At 37.8% G+C, this 18,462-nt stretch overlaps 2 protein-coding genes across 2 annotated transcripts; both read left to right on the forward strand.

Moving 5' to 3' along the window:
• The first annotated feature begins 1,460 nt into the window (after window positions 1–1,460).
• On the forward strand, window positions 1,461–7,525 carry LOC121312701 (metalloreductase STEAP1-like). Its single transcript, XM_041244392.1, has 5 exons — window positions 1,461–1,802; window positions 3,231–3,348; window positions 5,170–5,685; window positions 6,253–6,417; window positions 7,000–7,525. The coding sequence occupies exons 2-5, from the start codon at window positions 3,256–3,258 to the stop codon at window positions 7,246–7,248; spliced, it is 1,023 nt and encodes a 340-aa protein (XP_041100326.1). The 5' UTR covers window positions 1,461–1,802; window positions 3,231–3,255; the 3' UTR covers window positions 7,249–7,525.
• A 1,775-nt stretch (window positions 7,526–9,300) lies between these two features.
• On the forward strand, window positions 9,301–17,687 carry LOC121312702 (metalloreductase STEAP2-like). Its single transcript, XM_041244393.1, has 5 exons — window positions 9,301–9,613; window positions 11,033–11,541; window positions 12,929–13,456; window positions 14,267–14,431; window positions 16,618–17,687. The coding sequence occupies exons 2-5, from the start codon at window positions 11,050–11,052 to the stop codon at window positions 16,900–16,902; spliced, it is 1,470 nt and encodes a 489-aa protein (XP_041100327.1). The 5' UTR covers window positions 9,301–9,613; window positions 11,033–11,049; the 3' UTR covers window positions 16,903–17,687.
• Window positions 17,688–18,462: the final 775 nt, after the last annotated feature.

Genomic DNA, 18,462 nt, shown 5'->3' on the forward strand with positions numbered 1-18,462 from the left:
CTACAAACTATTTGGAAATCATGCAAGGACCCATTTGGACAATACAAGAAAGAATCAAAGTGGACGATCCAATCAGAACCAACACCTGGTTGTCAAACTGCTGCATCAGCAGTGATACAGTATGTGCAGCACTAGTTACATGAGGCAAGTATGCCTTCAGAGGACTGTGAAACATTTCAGATGATTGATGGGCTTAATGAGTGAAGGGTACAATTTGCTGATAATTTTAGGTTCAGTTCATCCACCATCCAGACTGGCCAAAAAGTCTTGGGCCTCATATCATGTCATAATAAATGACATCATGAAATAGTCTAACTATAATTAATATTTTATTAATTATAGTTTTAATAAAATGCCAATACGAAAAACACATCATATTCTTCCCTGTATCTTTCAATTTGTGTACTTTTTAGTATGCTTTTACATCTATGTCTTGTCCAGCACGCTTAATCTTTAGTGGGCTAATACAAAAAAGTATAGGTAAACAAGCATTTTGACTCAGCTATATTCTTCACTGTAATGTTTTGGTAAAACTGCAAAATAACCATGGAAACCATGTTTAAAATAAAAACGGAGAGGGAGGGGGAGGGGGAGAGGGAGAGGGTAGTAACATAACACTTTGGAAAGCATAAAGGTGCTGCAAATAACGTTTTAGATTTTTGATCAATTTTGTTTCTTCACATAAATAAAGCTGCACCCCCATTTCCTAATTAAGTTTAGGTTATGGATAAGCGTAAGGTTGAACAACTCTCTGTGAAGAGTTACAACTGACTAAGCACTTTATAGTAGCAATGTGCTGGGGCCACATACTTCATAATTTATTAATCAAAATATATATTTCAGACGTGTAGTAGGTAACTAAAATTAGCCTGGATTTTGACTCCCAGCTACCTCCATAAATATCCACTCCAATGGTATGCATTCAGATAATGTGACCTACAGCAAAGGTGAGCAACTGTTTATCTTTATATTTAGAATATGTACGTAATTAACTTAAACAACTACAAAACATGATGCAGAATATTCTCAACGAAACAAAGAAAGGCCACTATTATGCTACCACGGTTTGTATAATAAGTAAGAAAATTTATTTGAAATCAATGTTTGGAACGCCTTTAATTTCTTCTAGTTAAATGAATTACAATATAGGCCTTTGTTACAGGTTTCAGATGTGCGTCTGAATGGTCCTGCAACTATAACAAAATAAAGGAGCGCTTTCACCGATGTGACGGAGTACTCTTCAGGCATGTGATTTATTCTGAGCCGGAAAGAAGCGCTTTCCTCTGGGAAGACTAACTGCTGCGCTCTCTATAGGACACTCCACAGAACAGCAACACGAGTGCTTTCAATTATTTCAGGAAGAAACATGAATTGGCGGAACAGTAATAATGATAAATAAATAAATACTTGGTCAAGGGGTGGCTTACTTACGTACTTAGACGTGATTGCACATACTATTTGCTAGCCGCTACACCTACCTTACCACGAGTGATTTATCCAGGTCATCAGGATTTGCCCGGAATGCAAGTTGGCAGGGGGCGTACCCTTGCCAGGTAGTTGGTGGCACTACGCGGTGACAATGGGTGCGTTCATGGAGATCATTCTTATAAATCATTGGCTAAATTGGTCAGATTCTGCACAGAATCTACGCAGAATGATCTCCATGAACACACCCACAGTTCTACGGCTCGGCCACAGAATAGGGGCGGGACAAACTGGTAAAGTTTTTGAAGGGAAGGTAACATCAACTGTATGAAGGCTTTATTTGGAGATGCTGGATGTTTGCTGCTTGTTATATATAGGTATGTATCTATAGCTTCGTTAAGACAATGACGTTCTGTAAGTGTAAGTATTGTTACTTATTTGTATGTTTCTGTTCGTTTATTCAACTTTTTGTTTGTAGTTTTTCAACACAAAACGTTTGGCTCGAGAAGTGTTCAGATGTTTTCTGAGGTGACCAGAGTGGGCTGCTAAAATGTCACTGCAAATGCTTGTAAAACGAGTACTGAAAACACGTGAAGCAAAGCACTACGTTTTTTTTTTTTTTTTTTTTTTTTCTTTTAAACAAGAAACATATGCAGTTTATAGCTGTCATTGTAATGCCACGGTAATCCTGCGGTTTAGGGTTCTCCAATGTATGTACTTTGTGCAATTCTTGAATAATAATGTAGGATGCACCAGTTTTTTGTTTGTTTGTTTTTTTTACACAAAAATGAGGCATTGGTCTTTTCCAAATAAAAATACCATAAACTCAAAATGAAAAGAAGTCACGATTTGATTTATGTATTCCTAATGCATCAGGACTAGAACTACATTTTTATTCTAGAATCGCTTATTTACTGTGCTCCACATTGGTTGACTTCGTTTTTATTTTCAATCTTCATCTATGCCAATAGTCCCTTTATGGTCGGGACAGTCCCGATTTCCTAGCAATTGTCCCGCTTCCCGATGCATATGAAGAAAGTCCCGATATTTACACATAGCACCAAAAAAAAAAAAAAAAAAAAAAAAAGAAAGCATTTATTCTGCACAGTAGAGTTAGTGAAACCCACACGCTGTGCTCTTCGTGCGGCTGACACATCTGCTGATCGCTAATTTATACAAAGGTAAGAACGCTTCATTGTGTCTGTGTTTACTGTCCTGCTGGTCGTGTGGTGTTGAGTTGAGGGGATACGTCTGTTATTATATGATAGAGTGTTATGTGCATATGACCTCCCCTCCCCCAGGGAACTAGCATCCGCCGAACAGTTTCCAAATGTTGGCAAGTATGCATCTGTGATATACCTTGCTGGTCTGTGTTTCACAATGTTTTCACTATATTTTTTTTTACACTGCTTTACTACGCTTTTCCATGGGATTCAGCGAAACACGTTTATAAGAGCTGGTAATAAACTAATAACAGTTTCTGACAATACAAAATACTAGCGTTAGTTAATGGTAATTCATAATTATATATTACTCGATTTCACAAGGTATACCAACAGCACTATACAGTAATTAAATACATGTCAGTGAATTGTTAATATAAATAGAACAGATGACTTTGATGGTGACATGGCTAATTTTGAATGTACTAATGGGCTACTGCCATGGCCTTTTCCATTGTACTGTACCATCCAAAACACCAGTTTCCAGCAGTACATTGTATTAGGAAACAATCATGTTCATGGGTCGTTTTTTGGGTAGTCAATGCTTTTTAATAAGTGTTTCATTGTTTTGTCTTTATCTAGGTGATCAAAGTGCCAGTACCAAGCAATGAATGCACATACAGATGACCTTTGCACTGAGGAATGTAATGACATTTTCAGAATGAAGTCCAAAAAAAGATCCGGAGACCATATTCATTTGGTAAAGAGATACAATAAACTGAACAGCCTTTAAAGCTGGTGGTAGAAGCAATGTCTTAAAGCTGATCTCACAACATTGGCCCCTTGTTTTTGTTTACTACACTGGCTTTAAAAAGCAGGGTTTTTTTAATGAAAATTCACATAAGTCTGGACTTCAAGATTGTTTCATAATACCCCATGTCCAGTAATAGAGAACTGATAAAAAGGAGAAGGCTGGCTAGAAGCACATGGTCTCCCCTTGGTGGAGGTCGTACACTGGTACTAGATTAAATGTTTAATATCTGTACTTCAGTTCAGTTCATTTCATATGTCAAGGCTGTCAATATGATTTGTGCTGGATAATATTTTAATAGAAATGAGAAACATTTTACTGCCAGTGAATAAAAGCCTACATTAGATTGTGCACAGAAATAATACTTAAATTGAACCCTGCCAAAAGATTTCAGCTGCTTCTTCCTAAACTATTTAATAGCTGGTTTAGATGATACAATAATTCCTCACACCTTTAGTGTATTGTAAGTCTCACATGTGCAGTTCTGGTGGAAATCAATGTTACGTTCACCAGGCTGTAGTACTTCCTAGGTTACTTCACCGCAGAAATGCATCATTCTGCCCACCCCTTAAATACTTACTTCCTGTCATTTTCCAAACCAGCAGCTTCCCCTAATGATGGACATGTTTTACAGCCAGTGACATGACCACAAAGACAATACTGAGGTGACATTGGTGAAATAGCAAAGTGAAATGCATCAGTCAAACTGCAAATACGCACGTTTTAATAAGTTGTAGTATCAAGGTATTCATGGAATGTTTTCATATTTTCTTATGTATACCACTATTATGGTTGGTACTGTTATAAAGCAAATATCAGGAGTGAGGCTGGGGGGGGAGATACCTCCATAAGATGCCACCCAACAGGGACTGTAAAGCATTGGCTGTGCCCCCTAGCATGGGACACAGTATTTCCTTTCCAAGCACGGTGCCCTAGTGCTACCCACCACATTCCAATATACCACCAAGAGAAATGCCTTTGATACTACAGCTTGTTGCTCTGCTTACCGTTTCACTGCCCTGCATTTATCATCTTGTCAGTATAGTAATACATTTGAGGACAGGCTACTTTGTAATTTTTTGGAGCATTTTTTAACTTGTTATTTAAATTTCCTTATTAACTATATTGTTATAACTGCAAAAGTTATGTCTAAATGTATCAAATTACATAAATACAGCTTGTGTTCTGATTGTTCTCAAAGAAAATGTATTTGGTACTGAATGGGTTAAGAGTGTTAGATCACTTGACTTGTATGCTCTAAAGCGTTTTCCCTGAGTTTGTTTCGCAATGGGCATAGTTTCTGGATAGGTCATGTTTTCAGGGACTAATGTAAACCACATGATATTTGCTGTCCAGTTTCAGCCAATAAATAAGCTTGCCTGTAAACAAATATTATGTTTCAGACTAGACTGGTGAGACATATCCAGGATCTTTTAATTATTGGATTCTTTCACCGCAGGCTGTTACAAACCTCAGTCTACAGTGCACTACATTCATCAGGACTGTGACTGCCAGCAATAAGCACTTTTCTTAAGAGTAGGAAACTGGATAGAGAGAGATATTAAAAAGATGGAGATTGATTTATATCAGTGACGTGTTATTCTATATAATGTTTTGATATGTTTTAATAAATTAGGTCCAAATGTTGTTATCCATTTCTTTTTTTTTTTGTTTTTTTTTTTTTTACAAAAAAACATATATTGCCCTTCTCATTTACTTTTTTTTTTGACCTAAGTTAACTGTCTGTTTTTGCAATTTGTTTTCTTGTAGGGGACTGGTATACAAGATTCCACATTGCCAAACAGAGCCTCTCAGTTTCTTGATTCACAAACATTTGCTTTTGAAGACTTTGAATGTCCGTCCAATGTCAACAAAGAAAACCTGGATCTTTTTCCACAGTGGCATTTACCACTGAAATTGTCAATTATACTTTCTGTAATAGTATTTATATATACCTTTCTAAGAGACATTCTTCACCCATTCATATCTCTGAGCAAGAATGAATTCTATAAAATACCGATTTTGGTAATGAACAAGGTCCTGCCAGTGGTTGCCATCACCCTGTTGGCTCTGGTTTATCTGCCAGGGATTTTGGCAGCGGTCCTCCAGTTACACCGGGGTACCAAATATAGCAGATTTCCAAACTGGTTACAGAGATGGATGTTGATGCGCAAACAGCTTGGTCTCCTCAGTTTCTTTTTTGCTTTGCTTCATGCCGTCTACAGCCTGTGTTATCCAATGAGAAGGTCCTATCGTTACAAACTGCTAAATTGGGCTTATCAACAGGTAGGAGGTTTAATTATAAATGTACTTGTTATAGTTTATATTCTGAAGCAGTTTTGCCTGTACTGTAATTCAGTACAAATATTCATAGGTTATTGTAATCCACTGTGGATCCATATCCCTGGCGACGGCATGTTTTCACACTTCAGTTTTACCTTTATGGAGAGAACCACCTTTTCAATTCTAATGCAATTTGGTTATCTGTATGGCACACATACATTTTTACATGTGAATAAGGTAGATGCACTGTAGGTACAGTAAGCACATATAGCCAATTGCAAGAGAAAGTAAACTTCAGACTCAATTCGAAAAGAAAAAAACGACATTAATTACAAATTGTATGTTCAAAATTGTGTTGTAAAGTAATCCTAGTAAATATACACTATAGTACTGCCAGTTATTTTGGCTAGCCTGTTTCCAAGGTTATGTGTTGTAAAAATAGGTTTGCCGTGAAAGACATTCCGAACCCACATTCCAGAAAGGCATCAAAGGCATTTTTATTTTTGGAAATAATAACAGTGTTTTTCCATGTCTATTCTTAGTTTCACAGAATATTTTTTGTATATCCAGGTAATGCAGAACATTGAAAATGCGTGGATTGAAGATGATGTGTGGAGAATGGAAATATATGTGTCTCTTGGTATTCTAAGTCTAGCTGTTTTAGCCCTATTGGCCACAACCTCAATTCCTTCTGTCAGGAACTCCTTGAACTGGAGAGAATTTCAGTGTGTTCAGGTAAGATTTCATCAAAGATGCGGTGGTGTGAAGGTGTGAAGCATTAATAAAAGAATGTGCTGTGCTTGTATGGGACATCAATCCACTTTTAACCTGTTACAAATGCACAAGTTCACCACAGTCATTTTGTAGTTTTTCCATGCCTGTCCCATGATTATACTGTGCGTTGTTTTTTTTTTAATATGGATTGCCATATCTCTCTGGGATTCACAATGCCTACCTTTCCATTGACATGCTTTCACTGTGATTTATTACCCTTCCCTATACTTTTATTATGATAAACTTTTATAAGGGAGAGTTTGGAAAGATTTCTTACAGGAGAGAGCTGTGTCTCCAGCTTACATTTATTATTTAACTAAATGTTTTATTAAAAATATAATTGTAATTTATTACAGGCATAACTATCTTAGTGTGTGGGTTACTGCGTAGTTCTGTGTAACAAAAATTGTGTGTGTGTGCGTGTTGCATTCTGTCAGCCAGTTTTGCAGCACTTCTACCCACAACTTAGTACATGCAGTAAGCACCTAATAAAAAAACTAACAATACAGCTTGACACATGAATATTGTTTGATATTGTTACAGAGCAAGATGGGGTATTGTGCGCTCCTGCTTTGCACAGCTCATGCCCTGGTGTATGCATGGAGAAAGTGGGCAGACCTGAAGTACTTTGTGTGGTACACCCCTCCATCGTTCATGATTGCAGTACTTCTACCCATCGTTGTTCTGTTGTGTAAAACTGTACTAGTTCTTCCATGTCTTGACAAGAAGTTACAGAAGATTAGACATGGCTGGGAATCCAAAACAGAACCTGCAGAGAATATCTTTTTATAAACTCTTTGCAAGCAACAGCTTCGCAAGATAAATTATTGTTTGATATACTATTTTGATACAGCAAGTGCATTTTTTTGTGTGTAATAATACATTCCATACTGTTACTGTCTTACGTAATTTTTATGGAACTATCTTGTATAATAATATTAAAATAATACATTATCAGCACTATTAAATTTACACCTGCATATAACATCTGAATAAAATGGTGACAGGATAGAGTGAGTGTTCCAAATCAAGCAGGCAACAGATGAACAATAAAGAACATATTTAAGCATTTTTGTGCACATTATTTGAACTTTGTGTATTTTGGGGGGAGGGAGCCGGGACTCCTCCCGAGTCATCTTGCTAAAATATCTCAATTAACCTTTATTACCTGTCAGTCACCTTATTTAAACTGTAGCCAGCTTCCTAATTCTTGTCTTGCTTTTCAGTTTCCTCCATCCTCCCTCCTCCCCTTTGCTGCGCCACCTCTGCAACGGTCACTTCGGGGGGGGGGGGGCAAGTAAAACTCACTTCCCAACCTTGGAGTTCGACTATGTCGATTCGCCATCTAAGAGGAAGACTCCTACTGGCCAGAGGGGACCCCCTGCCAAATAACTTTAACTATATTTCATTTTCCATTCTCCTGCTATCCATTTGTACCCATACCAGTCTCCCCCTCTGGAGAGGAAGCTGCTCCCAACTTTTGAGCTAGACATTTGACTCACTTATCGAAGGTGGCTCTTACAGCTGGGGGGGGGGGGGGAGACCCCTGGCCCTTTTTATACATTTATTTCTCCTCTTTTCCAGCGCTTCTGTTCTCCCTCCTTAGATCGCAAGGCTCTCCATGCAGCCTCAGAGCGTCAATCGGGTCAGACCTCTCTTGACTAGATGAGTCGGTAAGCCAGGTAGACCTTGGTTCATCCTCTATAGTTTCTTATTTTCCCCTTGGGGGAAGTTCCTTGCTTCCCATCCTTGGCGGTCGATCAGTTCGGCCTTACGTTTTTGTGGGTGGTTCTCCGAGTAGTCAAGGGGAAACCCCTATTCTGTTACCAAGTCATAAGTACTTTCTTTATTCTAGTAGTCCCTTATGCAGGCCTGGTTCCTACCTAGTGAATTATTTGTAAACACAAAAATAAGCAAATAAAAAAAAATCATCAGGCTTTTACTGGATGACACAACTTTCCCTGGTACCATTATATACATTCAGCAAAAGCTTGTGTCAGTGCTGAACCAGCTTCAATTCAAACTTCCTCAAGCCTACTTGCGTGGTCTTTTCATATACACCTGTACAATTACCAGCTGAACCATTAATGAATTAATTGGCCAGCCAATCACAGGGCCAGTTTCCTCCATGCCACTCACAGCTGGACAATGAGTGGAATTGAAATTTGTATTAAAGGAATGGTTCTGCCTTAGCAAAACAAGTCTAACATACTGTCAAAATCAGTAACAGGGTTTTTGTCATCATTGTGCATTTTCATATCTTGCCGTTTTTAATGTTTTTTGTGTATATTATAAGAATTTGTAGGAATCAAAGTTTATTCATTTGCAATTAATCAGGGTCTAAAATTACAGTTAGAGATTGTTTATTGTGTTTTTTTTTTTTTTTGGGGGGGGGGGGGGGGGGGGGGGGGGTATTACCATTGTGCGGTCAAAATTAGAAAAAATGTCCCCACAAAGATAGCAACTCCTGAAAAAAAACGACGTTGTTGGGACGTACGCTTTGTAAAACACGTTTTTAACAACTAAATATAAATATAAAATAATAGAATTGACATTAACATATGTAGTTTGTTGTCGACTTTCACTCTGTGTAGAGTATTGTCTGACGAGTTAGAAATAGTAAATACATATATAGTGAGAGTCAATGAGAAGTCCCCACAAATATAGGAATGCAAACGTACGTACGTGTGTCTGTGTGTGTGTGTGTGTGTGTGTGTGTGTTTGTGTGTGTGGAATGAACGCAACTTAGACCTGTTAAGCAATTTCTTGAAAATGCAGTACAATTCAATTGTATTACATTCGGCATTTCAAGAAAACAGTCAGCTGTTTAATATTAAAGTTATAGTATATCACAAATACACTTTTAAAAAACGAACATAAATTCCAGTGTGACATTGTGGTCACTGCCCTGTCTAAGAGTAATAAATAGAACGACAACAGCTTTCCTGCCATTCTGTTGAGTGTGTGGAAGAGGCTCATGATACCTGTGTTGTGCAGTTTCCCGATCCCTGAGATACTGGAACGTGGTCTGCCTGCCTGAGCGTACAGGGCTTGCGTGACAAGAAAATCTATCAATGGAGGCGGAGACTAACACAGAAACATCGTGAAGCAAGCAGCAGCTGATGCAAGCTGGATGTAGAAACTGCATGTAAATAAGGTAAGGTTTAACCTTTGAACTTCAAAAAGAAATAACGAATCCAGTTTAAAATATAGATATTTATTCCTAGAATGACTTCCTAAAACGGTTTTGCGACTTTATGATACATTAATGTCCTATGTACTCTGTATTACCGATACCCTACCGATATTGGTTTACGTTATCCAGCAACCTTTAAGCTTTTAGTTTTTCTCCATCGCTTTCGCTGCCGGCAACATTGCGTTTCCATTCATATTCCTGATAATGTATTTGGTTTTATTTTTGCAGTTGTGGTGATATTTATTAATATTGTAAGATTTATTTTAACCTGTCTCGTAAACCTCCCTTTCCAGTTTGTGTATTGATGTTTTTATTTTGGCAGCTATCAAGTAAAAATAAATAAATAAATAAATAAATAAAAAAAACAGATTGAGAAACAGCTTCAGGTATCATGAGGCAGTGATGCAGAGAAAGAGATGATAATGAGAAGAGACGTGGTGACTGTTGTGATCAAAACAATGTAATTTTTTAAGAGAGCTAAGCAGATGACCTTCACTCATTTCGTGGACAAAAGTGTATCAAGTCTTACTAGGCAAACTAACGTGTATGTATATCTATGGTTTGGAGGACCGTTCTGTTCATTTGACCTTCAATTTCTTTAATGAAAACACCATGAAAATAAACAATATGCAGTCATCCTTGTAAGTAACATTTTTAGTCAGGTCTCATGAGTATTATTCAAAATTCAGCTCTGGGCAACTGACCCCATAACCTTGATGCTCACACACAGTATTTATCTGCCTCATACTCTGGATGTGTTCACTACCTTTCAGGCATATCATATACTGTTGCTGGTAAGTTACTATGCCACTTAATATGAAATTATCTCGTAATGACAGGAGCACATCTGTCTTATTGTAATATTTAGAGTGGCAGTCACTGTAGACCACTGCATTAAAATAAAAATATATGTGATAGCTTACTGTTAATGTTGCAGAATTGTTGAATGTGGGTCAGGGATACCCTTTAAAAAGGATGCATGGGTAGTTCAAATAAGATGTCTACTGGTAACACATTTTGTTATGGGTAGGCTTGGTGGTCAAGTGGTTAAAGAAAGGGCTCTACCCCTGACTCGCCATGTGTGACCCTGAGCAAGTCACTTAACCTCCTTGTGCTCTGTCCTTCGGATGAGACGTAAAACCGAGGTCCTATCGTAAGTGACTCTGCAGCAGCAGTTTTGGATGCATAGCCCCCCCCCCCCCCCGTAAGTTGCTTTAGATAAAAGTGTTTGCTAAATGACTAATGGTCTTTATTAGCTCTCGCTGTATATTCTTTTTGAAGGGTGCATTTCCCTGTCCTTTGTTTCAGTCTGAATGCAGGTGTTGTAATGTGTAATATATTAACAATTTAAAAACAGTTGTTTTGGTTTTGGTCTCTTAGGAATAACAGCAGCAGCAATGGAATCCATTTCCATGATGGGAAGCCCAAGGAACAGCAAGGAGATGTTCTTACCAAATGGCATGAATGGTGTCAAAGAAGGAAACAGAGCTACAATCGGGGTTATAGGAAGCGGGGACTTTGCCAAATGCTTGTCTCTCAGGCTCCTGAGGTGTGGGTACCACGTTGTGGTTGGGAGCAGGAGCCCCAAGAGGGCTGCTGAGTTCTTTCCGCATGTAGTTGATGTTACCCACCACGAAGATGCAGTGGCCAAAGCTAATATTCTTTTTGTCGCCATACACCGAGAACATTACGCTTCATTATGGGACCTCAAGCACCTTTTAGTGGGCAAAATCCTTGTGGATGTGAGTAACAATACTCGGATGAACCAGTATCCAGAATCCAATGCAGAATACCTGGCTTCCCTTTTTCCTGATTCGTTTGTGGTTAAAGGATTCAACGTTATCTCAGCCTGGGCAATGCAGTCCGGGCCAAAGGATGCCAGCAGACAGGTAAAGAGTGGAGAGGCACGGTGATATATTTGATCTAATCCCATTATAATGTGGAAATGCACAGTAAGTTTCTTCAGGGTGATACTCTGATGTTATGGTATCCCAATGGTTTTTTTTAAATCCTTTTGTTACTCTATGCATTATTTTCACAGCAATTGGTGAGGAAAAAAGTGAACATACTTTTCTCAGTCTCAATGCTGCACTTTCAGCAGTCTCATGTGATTACATCCAAATTTGACCAATGTGGCCTTTTTTAAACATACTCATAAAAGTGTTTTTGTTTGTTTCAAAACACTGCCTCAGCACATATAAAAAAATATAGTCTGACCTTTCCAGTTCAGTTATTTGTTTTGACCAAGTTCTCATCCAACCAGGCCCCAAAGCAGTTAATTATTTTGAAGTGCAAGTTTCACAAATGTGAGTCTTTGAGCTTTGCCATTCTTAGCACTGGTGGCTTGCAGGGTGCTGTCAAAATGAGAATACATAATAATGTGTTAAATCTATTTTAAGGTAATGTGATATCGAGTTTTGTTATTTGTCTCATTAGAACAAGGTGAGGTTGAGCTGTACATGATGGTTTCAGACTGAAACAGCATTAAAGGATTGTATTTGCAAAATACATTTTGTGATTTAATACAGTAACGAGAAAAGGCTGTTTTGACACATCAAGCAATGCGAGTGAATAGTGTCTTGCAAGTAGTCATTAGCAACAGTTAAACTTTAAGTTCTGCTAGCTACAGTAGGTCAACATACAGTATACTGAGTCAAAGAGACATCCTTGTCTGCAAACGTAATGTCACGCTAGGCTCATGAGCATTGCTTTCAAATTGAGAACACATGAGCAACTTCTATTTTCCATTAAGTGATGGAATTTATGAAATTATTTAGACCCTGTCATTAACAGTGAACACCTACATTGTAGTATCAGATTATGATCCACTATATACCGTCATTATAACTATAGGCTAACACCAGCACTGATGGATAGTCCTTAAATATCCGTATTGACGTTTAATGCAAAGCTTATATTGATTCTGTTGATGTCTGTGCAATATTAATACATACAAGAAAATGGCCCAGATTGTTTTAATGCCATTATACTTATAGTAATAAAAATGTTATTACATTAAAATTAATGTTTCTGAAGTAACTTAAACCAAGAACCCCATCAAATGATCTGAAAGAAAGCCAGAAACACTGTACAGTATAGTGTTATTTCAAATGTTATTTAAACATTTGGTTTCTTTTGCATTATGTCTTTTGCTACATTATATTAAAGTAATGTAATAGGAATGAGTAACAACATAGTAACAACTAGTTCTTCAGCATCTCTGTGGCCCTTCATTAAATGATAACTATGTCATTTGTAACTGCATTTCATTGACAGGTGTACATCTGCAGCAATTTGGTAGAAGCCCGCCATCAAGTCCTAGAAGTGGCTCGTCAGCTAAACTTCATCCCTGTTGACCTGGGGACATTGTCTTCTGCCAGAGAAATAGAAAACATACCTCTTCAATTGTTCACCCTTTGGAAGGGACCCGTGCTTCTATCTGTCAGCCTTTCAATCTTGTTTTTCATCTATTCGTTCATCAGAGATATTATACACCCCTATGTTAACAATCAGCAGAGCGACTTCTATAAGATCCCCATAGAGATTGTCAATAAGACCCTGCCTGTCGTCGCAATAACTCTTCTGTCGCTGGTATACCTGGCAGGTCTGCTAGCTGCAGCTCACCAGATTTATTATGGAACTAAATACCGGCGCTTTCCTCACTGGCTGGATGGGTGGCTGCAGTGCAGGAAGCAGCTGGGGCTGCTTAGTGTTTTCTTTGCTTCAGTTCACGTTCTCTACAGTATCTGTTTACCAATGAGAAGATCTGAGCGCTATCTCTTCCTCAACATGGCATTTCAACAGGTATCCCAAAAACGTTTTACAGACATCTTAATTTTAATGTTAGTTTAGATTTGAACAGTAACAGCCTTAATTTAAATAAGTCAACATTGGCTTAATCTTACAATCTGAATGAATATCAAGCATTCCAATGTGTATATGAGCACACTCAGACAGTTTGTATGTGTCATTTAGCCAGTATAGTAATATACTTCATGTCAGTGAGGCAGAATTGGCAAGGACTGTGTCACCTCACTGTGCTGCAGCAACCTCTACATGCTAGGTGCCTGGTAAGCTCAAGCCCCATCCCACCTTATGTGTGTTGCAGTTTGGAGTACACCATCCTACATTGTAATGTAGGCTGAGAACTTGGTGTAACACATATTTTTAAAGTGATATAGCCAAGACTTCCTAAAGAAAGTTCTTAATGTTGCTGTAATACACGTAATGTGGAATGGGCCTCAAGCGGACACTTCTGTCAACACAACCAAGGCAATTGTATATCTTTGCATAACTTCAGACATTGTTGTATGCTATTATTTAATTGTCACATTTATCAACTGTTATCACTAATTACAGCATTGGTCTATATCTGGACCTCTCCCTGTGTACATCTTTCTACATAACGTACATAGGACAGCAATACTGATGACTGTTTATTATAAAAAGAAAAACTGAATGCAAAAGTAATTATAGATTTAAAAAAAAATTAAAAATGATAACTGAGCTTGGGCTTTTCAATAGAAGAAAATAGTTCTTTAAAAGGCCTGGATGGGCCAAAGAACCATGTCATTCAAACATTACTGTTAATGTGTTAACGAGCTTTCATTGTAGGTTCATGCCAACGTTGACAATTCTTGGAACGAGGAAGAGGTATGGAGAGTAGAAATGTACATTTCCTTTGGAATCATGAGTCTTGGACTGCTCTCGCTGTTGGCTGTTACCTCTATTCCTTCAGTTAACAGTGCTCTTAACTGGAGAGAATTCAGCTTCATTCAGGTAAGTGACAATAATCGTTCGTCTATAGCTTTAAACACTCGTCTGGTTTCACAGACCTCAATTGTCACTCATCTTGGACAAACTAATGCAATTTTAGGTAAAGTAGTCAAAGACTGGTGCTAATCGGGGTCTGAACCCAGCTGTTAGTCATACATTCTGAGGTAATGTACAACCCAAAAGAAACTTCTAGTCAGGCTTTAATCTGTACAGTGAATGGAGACAAGAGCATTGCGTCACTGCTTTGAAGTTTGTCAGACAGAATATTGGGATATAAAGTTGGTTGTTACTGTGTGATAACAATATTTAGTTAATCATTTACTTAAAACTGTGCTTCAAATGAAAGAGAATTGTGTTTCTATGATAAGAAGCATCTCTTATTCAAAACCCTTTTATTTACACAGGCAGTGGTTAGCGCTTCTGAGTCAGTGAGATGTGTCATAAAAAAATAAAAAAAAAATTGAATAAGTCAGACCTCATGGTGCAGTCAGATAAATACTTTTCTACATTGGAGTGTTTACACGTAATACACACTTCAAGCAATTTTATTAAGATTGGCTATTCTTAACTACAAGCAACAGTAACTTATAATAGACTACTTCCTACTGCTTCCCTGTCTTCATCCTTTTTTGAAAACATTGTTTTTGTACATTGTATGGTCTTACAGGAGAAGAGTACTTGGTACCTGGCCAGACCTCTATTGTCAATTAACCCTACAAAATGTACAGTGGACCCTTGTTAGACTTCTTTTAAAATCGGTTGGGCCTGGTGAACCTTTTAGTCAACAACATGGTTTCTCCTTAGAGACTTGCTGTACAAGAGTGCATCATTGTAAATGTGCTATAGATATTCTAATGGGTACACTTGAATACTGTAGCACAGATGACCCACAAGATCTTACCAAACATTGGCTGAGCTTTTTTGTTGTCTTCTTGAAGTTCATTATTCATTGGTTTGCATTGTATTTATAGCAGCCAATTTATCAGCATGTGTTTTCATATGGAGTTTAGATAAAATATGCATCTGTATGTGAAACAAGGTAGGAATTCTAGTGTTTATAGTTAAAATATGAATCTGTTGACCTTGGGTGATAGATTGAAGCTGACAGGTTATAATAACTTTTTCACGGTCCAGCGACCAAGGAATATACAGTTTTCTAGGTTGTTTTTGAGGCCTTTGCTCAGTCTTCCTATAGTTAAATACCAGACAACGACCTTTGAATATAAACCAAAAACGTGTAAGCATGTAAATGTCCACATGGCGTCATTATGTTAATATGTGGTGCACACTTGTATTCTATAAGCTCCATTTGTTGTCCATTAAAAATTAACATACAATTTAAACCTTTGGCCGTATCAGTGATACAGACCACTGCCTTTATAGTTGGTGCACAGCGGTACAAACTTCATTAGCAGTGTTATCTATTAAAAACTAGCCGTTTAACATTGTTTTAACTTATATCAATGATACAGGCCCCACTTTAAGAGGGTGTCCTAACTGCTACATTGGTTTAACCTCGGGACAGCCTCTTTTTCACACTGATTTTACTTCATAAAAAACTGAAAACTCCAGTTCAGAAGTTTTTTTTTAAAGATATAATTATCATTTTTCCTATTATAATTTCTGTTGGCTGTCACATCTGTGTTTTATGCTATGCACTCTTGCCACCCCTGATATACAGGATTTAAAAGGCTGGGCAGATCAATAATCATTGGGAACCCAGGAACAGTTTACATTTACTGACTTCCCCTACAAGATGATGTGGTCTTTTAAGTGTTCAATATGCCATAAGCATTTACAGAGAGTATTAAGATTCAAGTGATTGTTGCTGACAAAATAATTTCATAAATCACACCTGTTGTGCACTTTCATTTGGTATAAAGGTCTCAAAAGTGTTCAAATCAATACATGTTCCAGTAAACGTTAATTTACATTTCATTTGAATCCGTATGCAAGCTATGCTTGAAGATAGTGTTGTACTACCTTTGCCATTTCAACTAGAGGGTGAAATTGTCCCAGCCCCTTCAACAGCTTCTTCCCTGTGAGATGCTTCTCTTATTGACTTGACATGCTTTGACCCAGTTAACACCGATGAGGTGAAATGTCACATCCTAGCAACCTTCTGCTGGGTTATTAATTATATGTAAACATTTTGACATGTTTTTTTTTTTCCTTGTGTTTCTTTACAGTCTACACTGGGGTACGTAGCTCTGCTCATAACTACATTCCATGTGTTAATCTATGGCTGGAAGCGAGCCTTTGACCAAGAATACTACAAGTTCTATATGCCACCAAACTTTGTCATAGCTCTGGTATTGCCTGTAACAGTTATAGTGGGTAAGATTGTCCTGCTGCTTCCTTGTATGAGCGGTCGACTCAGACGAATCCGAAGAGGCTGGGAGAACAGCCAGTATAGAAGTGAGGTTTCAGGAGCAGCCTCCCAGGTCTCACCAGAGCGCATTACTGTTATGTAAAAACAGTAGCAGATGAATTACAGTACTCCATAAAATAACTGAACACGATGCGTTTGAAATAAATCTAACAGAAATCATGTACGCCACACTCAGACAACTTAATGTCAGGGTATTACTAGTCTTCATTTTGTCGTAGTTCCTTAATAATTTAACACAGTTTATACAGTTGAGTATTGTCCTAGTATTTCATATTTCTTTTTTGTCAAGTCTTGCCCTCAGTAGTAGACAGTAACTATTGTTTGTAAATGTTGAAGATTGCCCTTGCCATGTCCTACGTGTTAAACAGCAGCAAGGCTACTGAAATGAAATGCTGACTGTATTTCCACAAAGAGCTTCTTCCATTTCTCAGTGTAATGCGAGGAGAGGTTCTCTGTGCAACACTGGAGTGGACTGTTCTGTGTAAATATATCAGTGTACTTGGAAGCTATTTGACAAACATTAAACTGCGCTTCCTGACAAACCTGCTGTTAACTCGTATTTAGCTGGGAAATTGTACTGAGTGATCTTGTATAGTCTGAAATCCAGAGTCTAATTAACAGAGCTGGGGCTTTGGTTTGTTCAAAGTCTGTTTTCATGAAAAGTTAGATATTCATAAAGTGTTCTAGACTATTGTTGAAGAAACCAAACTCAGTCTAGAACAGTTAAACCAATGCAAAACTTTATTTTTGAAAAGACTTGTGCTCAAACCCAGTTTCACTTATTAAATTGTGTAATCAGAAACAACCCAATGGCCGGAGAACTGTGTTTTATTATTTTTCATATCAATGATATGGTCATTTGCTTATTAGTATCATTTTTGTGTTTATAAGGGTACATCGGCACTACATGAAAAATATATTCCACCTTGCTATTTGAAATGTATTTGGTCATTGTGTAATAATCCGTATGTACCCAAACATCTGCATAATGCCACACTGCTATGTTCAAAATCACTGTTCTTGAGCATCTCTTCTGAGCCAAAAAACATGACTTCCACATGTACCCTCATATGTGCTCTGAAATGTACCGGCGCATGCCCAAAGAAGCGCTGTGTAAGCTGTAGTACCTCCGTGTGGAAACACACTAGTCTGTGTGACAAACATATGGCGTCTAATTTTCCATAAGGAAGGAACTTGTACCTGCTTTTGTTTTGTATAGTAGACATCTTTCACACTGTACACATTTCCTTCACATGTTGTATTTTGATAATGCTTTATGATTAATGTTGCATTAAATAAGTACATCTGTGCTGTGTAAGTGGTTGCAGGGAAAAGAAAACCAAGACGGAGTTGTTCTCATTTCCAACTAATGAAGGGACCTACCCACAATTATAGCAGCACTGTGTTACTTCAATATATGTTCCCAAAGTCTTAGATATAGCTCCAGCTGATTCAGAATGTTTGCAGAATGGACACGTATCAAATAAACTAGATTCGGAAACAATGTATGTCCTTTTGCAATGAGGTCTTTGAGGATGATCCGACCTAATAAAATAAATATTGCACGTTTTCATCCTTTGTGTTTGGTTTTCATTTGAATTTCCTGACACAACACATGCACAATCACCTACACATCTACACA

Source organism: Polyodon spathula, chromosome 3 (genome assembly GCF_017654505.1).
Source record: "Polyodon spathula isolate WHYD16114869_AA chromosome 3, ASM1765450v1, whole genome shotgun sequence".
NCBI classification, from domain to species: domain Eukaryota; kingdom Metazoa; phylum Chordata; class Actinopteri; order Acipenseriformes; family Polyodontidae; genus Polyodon; species Polyodon spathula.

Excerpts from the sequence above, each read along its gene's own strand:
- LOC121312702 (XM_041244393.1), top strand. The coding sequence starts at position 11,050 with ATGGAATCCATTTCCATGATGGGAAGCCCAAGGAACAGCAAGGAGATG. Across the intron at positions 11,542-12,928 it reads CAAAGGATGCCAGCAGACAG|GTGTACATCTGCAGCAATTT; the intron begins GTAAAGAGTGGA and ends TTTCATTGACAG. Across the intron at positions 14,432-16,617 it reads GAGAATTCAGCTTCATTCAG|TCTACACTGGGGTACGTAGC; the intron begins GTAAGTGACAAT and ends GTTTCTTTACAG.
- LOC121312701 (XM_041244392.1), top strand. The coding sequence starts at position 3,256 with ATGAATGCACATACAGATGACCTTTGCACTGAGGAATGTAATGACATT. Across the intron at positions 3,349-5,169 it reads CCGGAGACCATATTCATTTG|GGGACTGGTATACAAGATTC; the intron begins GTAAAGAGATAC and ends GTTTTCTTGTAG. Across the intron at positions 5,686-6,252 it reads TAAATTGGGCTTATCAACAG|GTAATGCAGAACATTGAAAA; the intron begins GTAGGAGGTTTA and ends TTGTATATCCAG.